Consider the following 6,013-nt stretch of genomic DNA (forward strand, 5'->3'; position numbering starts at 1 on the left):
TAATCTAGATGTTATGCATATTGAGAAGAATTTTTTTGATAATGTATTTAACACATAATCTAGATAAATTGTATTTAAGAAAATGCCAGCATTTCAAAAGATAAATTATGTTATATTTTTCATTTAAATAAAGAAAATAAATCAGTTTAAATGCATATTGATTAAAAGAATAAATTAATATGATACTAATTAATGTATAATTATCAAAGAGAGAAATTAAAAAATTTATTTCTAAATTTATTTGCAATAATATTGTTAAAAATTTAATTCCCAACCTTAAAATATTAAGGGTCATTTTATGAGATAAATTTTTTTTCTTGAGCAAATGAAATTTAGTAAAAGTAAAATAATGGTCAAAGTAGAATAGATTAGACCAAAAATAAGAATAAATAAAAAAATGGATTCAAAATAGAATTTTAGGGCTTTTGTAGTTTTGGGCTTTATTTGACTTAGAAAGAAAGCCAAATTGTTTTGTGTCTTATTAATAATAATAATAGCAGCAGCAATAATAATAATAATAAATAATAATAATAATAATAATAATATAATTTCATACAATTTTAATTTTATATAGAATCATAAATTCAAATTATGCCATACAAAATTGGATTGGAGTATGTTTATTTAAATCAGTCATCCGAATCATATTAAACCACGTATAACTTTAACTCATCTATTTTGAATTTATTTTGTGAACACCTTAGTTCCACGTTATTTGTTTATTTATTGCTGGTAGCAACCACAACTATTCTTTCAACATCCCATGATTATACTTGTAATGATTAAATAACTTGTGGTCCTCTTCTAATTTTTGTTTTGACATTTTTGCATTGGAAATCAAGTAATTATTTATGTTACCTTTTTATTGGTTAATCTTAAAAATACGCCATAAAATTAGCAAGCAAGAATTTATGCCGCCATACCTTTTGGAAAGGAATATCAATCTAAAAAGCACGTTGCGTGTGATTATTTGGACTCTATATGAAAGATCTATTGTGTTTGATTTGCTGCTAGGAAGTCACACATGTGTCTAATGCAAATGTGTGTTAATTTAGAATTTGATATTACTCATCCTTATAAAATCGACTAGATCTTTATAAAATCGACTAGTATGTGAGGGCTGTCTTTCTACATAAACTCTTTTAAGACTCTATCTCCAACTAATGTGAGACTTTAAATTTTTTCAATAGACTCATTCACGCTCATCACTCTTTTAGACTTGGTGCATGGTTATTAAGAGTAGACGTCTATGGTTTGATCGATATGCTCTGATTTCATATTAAAATTTAACCTAAATCATTCTTGCTAAACCTAATTATAAAGTTAGGGGGTGCTCTTTATTATCAACTATTTAAAAATAATTTAGTGATACCCGTGCCTGATCAAAATAATTATAGGAGAAGAACATTAATTCAACAACCATGGCTTCTCAATGTAGGAGAAATCCTTTGATAAAATCTTCATCTCAACTAACTTTCCTTTCATTAAATTCATCCTCAACACAAGTTTCCATTGTCCGAAGGGAACTACCAGCTAAAATTTTAGTTCCATCAAAATTATATAACTAATCAAATTTATCATCAGTTTCAAAATTAAAATTAATTGTGGTCCTTCAATGATATTTTGTTGGACATTTTAAATTACTTAACTTGTCATATACTTCATCGATCCTTTTTTAGTTAAATGTTTTGACAATTTTGGCAGCAAATAACCTATATATACACCCACCTTCTTGATTTCCTATATCATAATTATAATCGTACCTAGAGAAAAATGGCATTTGAAACTAAATTCTGGTTTGTTTACCATCTTTGTCTCTTGGTTGCATGCTACATGCAATATTGTGTCAATGGAGAATCATCTCAAGTGCCTTGTCTTTTTATATTTGGAGACTCTCTGTCTGATAGTGGAAATAACAACTATATCCCAACAAGAGCAAAAGCTGATTATAATCCATATGGCATCGACTTTCCCCAAGGCCCCACTGGAAGAGTTACCAATGGAAAAACACGAGTTGACATAATTAGTAATAATTATTTGCATCATTAAAACCTTTTTCTTAAGAGATATATATGAATTGTTATAAAAATATATTCTTTAGTCTCAATAATTTATTTGTTTGATTTTGGTCAGCAGTAATATATATTATTTTTAACTCATCACAGAAGCTAATAGTTAAATGTTGTAGGTAAACTACTTGGATTGGAGAAACTCATCCCACCATTTTTAAACACTATTGGCTATGATATAATGAAAGGTGTTAATTATGCATCAGCTTCGGCTGGAATTCGTAATGAAACTGGAAAACGTACAGCGGTATTGTATCTATTTATCCATATTTATTCTCTAATCTCCATTCAATTAATTAAAGGCTTTGATTTATTTAAAGTTTGAATTATTAATAATATTAAATCTAACAAAATTAGTTTAACATAATATGTGCAGGTTACTAATATTGACTTTGGACAGCAGATTGAAAATCACAAAACTATTGTTACTCAAATTGCTGTAAAGCTTGGAAGTAAAGAAAATGCCAAACAATATCTAAAAAAGTGCCTGTATTATATTTATATAGGCACCAATGATTATGCATTAAATTATTTTCAACCCGATCTCTATAATACAAGTCGCATGTACAATCCCGAAGAGTATGCCAAAGTTCTTATTGACCAATATTCTGTTTATGAAAAGGTACACATAAAATATATCTAAAATACTATATGTTAAAAATATTTTGATGTTAAAATTTATTTTTCTAGAAACTATATAAATTTTTGTTTTTGGTTGGTAGGTTTTGTATAATCTTGGATCAAGAAAATTTGTGGCAGTTGGGCTTGCAAAAATAGGTTGCACTCCAATGATCCTTGCTAGTAATCCTACGAATGGATCATCATGCGTTGAAAAGCTAAATGATATTGAAGCAATATTTAGTCAGAAGCTTGAATCTCAAGTAGAGAAGTTCAATACCGAATATCTTGATTCCAAAGCTATTTTTATAAATACTACTGCTATCAAAATAGACCGCTCTCTTGGTAAATAATTCAGCTTAATTAAACTTCTATTCTAAAATAATATTGTTTATGGTTCACGTTCTTAATTATCATTTCTTAATGTCATATATTTTTTTGGATTTCAGGTTTTACCAATTTGAATACATCTTGTTGTCCAATGAAATCTGATGGATTTTGTGTTCGTGGCTCAACACCATGCCCAAATAGAAGAGAGTACATTTTTTATGATGGTATTCATCCAACAGAACATGTTAACAACATCACTGCAACAAAATCGTACGATAGTAATAATAATCAAAAGATAGCTTCTCCATTGGATATTAAGCGTCTCGCTCAACTCCCGCTTTAAAAATAGTACAAGTTACAACAGAATCCTAAAATAAACTCAATTTGTTTGCGTTACCAAAATATAAGCTTACTTTATTAAGTGTAAGCAAATAAGCAATCAAATATTGAGTATAATAAATTATGATTGATGTTCTGATCCTTCATGTTGCCTTTGTGGCTTAGTTTGACCCATCTAAGAATTGGTTCTTGCTAAATGTTATAATTAATGTTAAATAATTTGAGCTATTCGTATTCTCTTTATTTTCTTTTATGCCTATAAACCAGAAGAAGGAGTGCCTAGCATAGACAAAAAAAAACAAAAGAACTTCAACAGATAAAAAAGTACAAAGAAAATACTCATAGAACAAACCCCTCAAAACTAATAAACTCAAACAAGACCTTAAAAGTTCTCTATTGCACAACTTTCTATATTTATTGGAATGTCTGTAGTGTAAAAATTAGTTCTTGCTAAACATTATAATGAATATTAAATAGATTTGCGTTTATTCGTACTCTATTTATTTTCTTTTATTTTGTTAGAAAGGAAGAAATCATTAAAGCATAATAGACATATCAGTCCGACAAAACCAAATAAGAGCAAGACTTTACGCTAAAGACTCCCGAAGAATTCTCCATCCACGAGAAAGAATCCCGCTCATCCACTTGCAGAAGGCGCTGCTGCAGCAGATCAGATAAATCCTGCACCAGAAAAAAATTCCATTACTGTACGCTGGCAGCAGGCCGCTGTAATCTGCTGGCAGCAGCAGCTGTATGTTCCAATTCCATCCGTCCTCGCCAAAAAACCCCACATCAGCCATGGAAATTAAATAGTCCTTCGCCACCTGAAATAGTTCCGGAAAAGCCTCCATAATAGGTTATTGATCTAGCCAACAAGCGTACCAAATCGGAATGTCTTCTCCGTTTCCTACACTACACTTTACCGCCCGCGAAAGTGATTGACAAGAAGTCTCTCATAGTTATCCGATACCAAAACGTCTCTCAACCATATAGAATCCTTCGGTCCCACCACCGCAACATCACCTACTAGAACCTTAAGCTTCACCTTGCCGTATCTAGCTTTAAGAACACCACTCCAAACCGCATCATTCTCGTTTAAAATCCTCCATTTCCACTTACTTATAAGAGCCACATTCATAATTTCCACATTTTTAATTCCTAAACCACCTTCCTCTTTAGTTTTACAAACGGTATCCCAACACACCCAATGGATTGACTTTCTCACATCACCACCACTCCAAAGAAAATTACTTTGAATCGCCCGAATCTCATTTAACATCTTCGTCGGAGCTTTGTAAAAGGATAGAGAGTAAATAGGAATAGCATTAAGCACTGCGTTGATCAAAACCACACGCCCCGCTAAAGAAAGATTCTTACCTCTCCAAACGGCTAATCTTTTCCTAATGAACACAATTAAATCTTTCCACATTGAAGTACTTCTAGGACTACCACCCACTTTAACGCCTAAATACTTGAACGGAAGACTTCCCACCTTACACGAGATAAAACTAGAAGCCGCTTCAAGAAACCAATCACCAACATTGATTCCAAAGATGTTACTCTTAAGGAAATTTATACCCAAACCCGACATTAACTCAAATCCTCTAAGAATGGCTTTCATACTCCAAAAATTTGCTGTATCACCCTTCGAAATAATAAAATGTGTCATCCGCGAATTGGAGTAAATCAACCTCCTCGTTGACACCTACCTTAAAGCTCCGAAAATCTCATATTTCTTTTGCCTTTCTCATAAGTGCCGTAAGCACCTCCATAACCAAAACAAATAAAAAAGGAGACAACGGATCCCCTTGACGAAAACCCTTCTCAACCTTAAATTCTTTCGTGGACTACCATTGACAAGGACGGACATACTATTGGTGAAAATGCAACTTTCCATTTATCTCACCCATCTTGCTCCAAACCCCATCCGCCCTAAAACAAATCTCACGAAATTCCAACTCACATGGTCATAGGCCTTTTCTAAGTCAACCTTAAGAATCACACAACTTCTTTTCTCCCTCTTTGCATAATCCATCACCTCATTCACAACAAGAACACCATCCAAAATACTTCTACCGGGAACAAAAGTCGTTTGATTACTCGAAACAAGATTCCCGAGAACACACTATTTTCCAATTGTTGTTAAGGAAGAAAAATATTCTAGTGATCTTCTTTTCTATGCATTTGTTTTTCCTAACAATTAGTGTCAAGAGCCTTGGTTTGGTTGCGTGTAAATTTTTAGTATTTTTTGTGGTTACAGTTTTGTCTAATCTTGCACATCAGAAAAAAACTTGTATACTCGTGTTGGTTGGGAAACATTTTTGCTGCAGGAAAGGTTTTGGCTGCAATTTCATGTTTTTAAGGTGCAATGAAGATTAACTTAGAAAATTTCGATGGAAGAATCAATTTTGACTAGTTGAAAATTTAAGTCAGACATGTTTCGATACATTTAGGATTACAGAAGACGTTAAAAGGAAATATTTTCAACTTCAACAACGAAAAGTGGGAGGAATTAGATTTGAAAGCTTCGAGTACATTCCACATATCTTTTGCTAAGAATATTATTTGATATGATATGCAAATTGTATTTTATTTTGTATCATTTTGATTTTGACGTAATATATAGTTTTTGAATTTTAATGTATTTTTTGGGTTTG

General features: G+C 31.6%; 1 protein-coding gene across 1 annotated transcript; it reads left to right on the top strand.

Annotated features, from left to right (window-relative positions):
• The first annotated feature begins 1,762 nt into the window (after nucleotides 1-1,762).
• On the top strand, nucleotides 1,763-3,576 carry LOC131640941 (GDSL esterase/lipase At1g29660-like). Its single transcript, XM_058911292.1, has 5 exons — nucleotides 1,763-2,026; nucleotides 2,189-2,316; nucleotides 2,446-2,691; nucleotides 2,792-3,032; nucleotides 3,137-3,576. Exons 1-5 carry the CDS (start codon nucleotides 1,774-1,776, stop codon nucleotides 3,358-3,360), a joined length of 1,092 nt encoding a protein of 363 aa, XP_058767275.1. The 5' UTR covers nucleotides 1,763-1,773; the 3' UTR covers nucleotides 3,361-3,576.
• Nucleotides 3,577-6,013: the final 2,437 nt, after the last annotated feature.

Source organism: Vicia villosa, unplaced genomic scaffold, assembly GCF_029867415.1.
Source record: "Vicia villosa cultivar HV-30 ecotype Madison, WI unplaced genomic scaffold, Vvil1.0 ctg.003412F_1_1, whole genome shotgun sequence".
Taxonomy (NCBI): domain Eukaryota; kingdom Viridiplantae; phylum Streptophyta; class Magnoliopsida; order Fabales; family Fabaceae; genus Vicia; species Vicia villosa.

What these genes read in the sequence shown, in the direction of transcription:
- LOC131640941 (XM_058911292.1), top strand. Translation starts at nt 1,774, where the DNA reads ATGGCATTTGAAACTAAATTCTGGTTTGTTTACCATCTTTGTCTCTTG. An exon ending in AATATTCTGTTTATGAAAAG is followed by an intron (nt 2,692 to 2,791) that starts GTACACATAAAA and finishes TTTGGTTGGTAG; the next exon opens with GTTTTGTATAATCTTGGATC. An exon ending in CAAAATAGACCGCTCTCTTG is followed by an intron (nt 3,033 to 3,136) that starts GTAAATAATTCA and finishes TTTGGATTTCAG; the next exon opens with GTTTTACCAATTTGAATACA.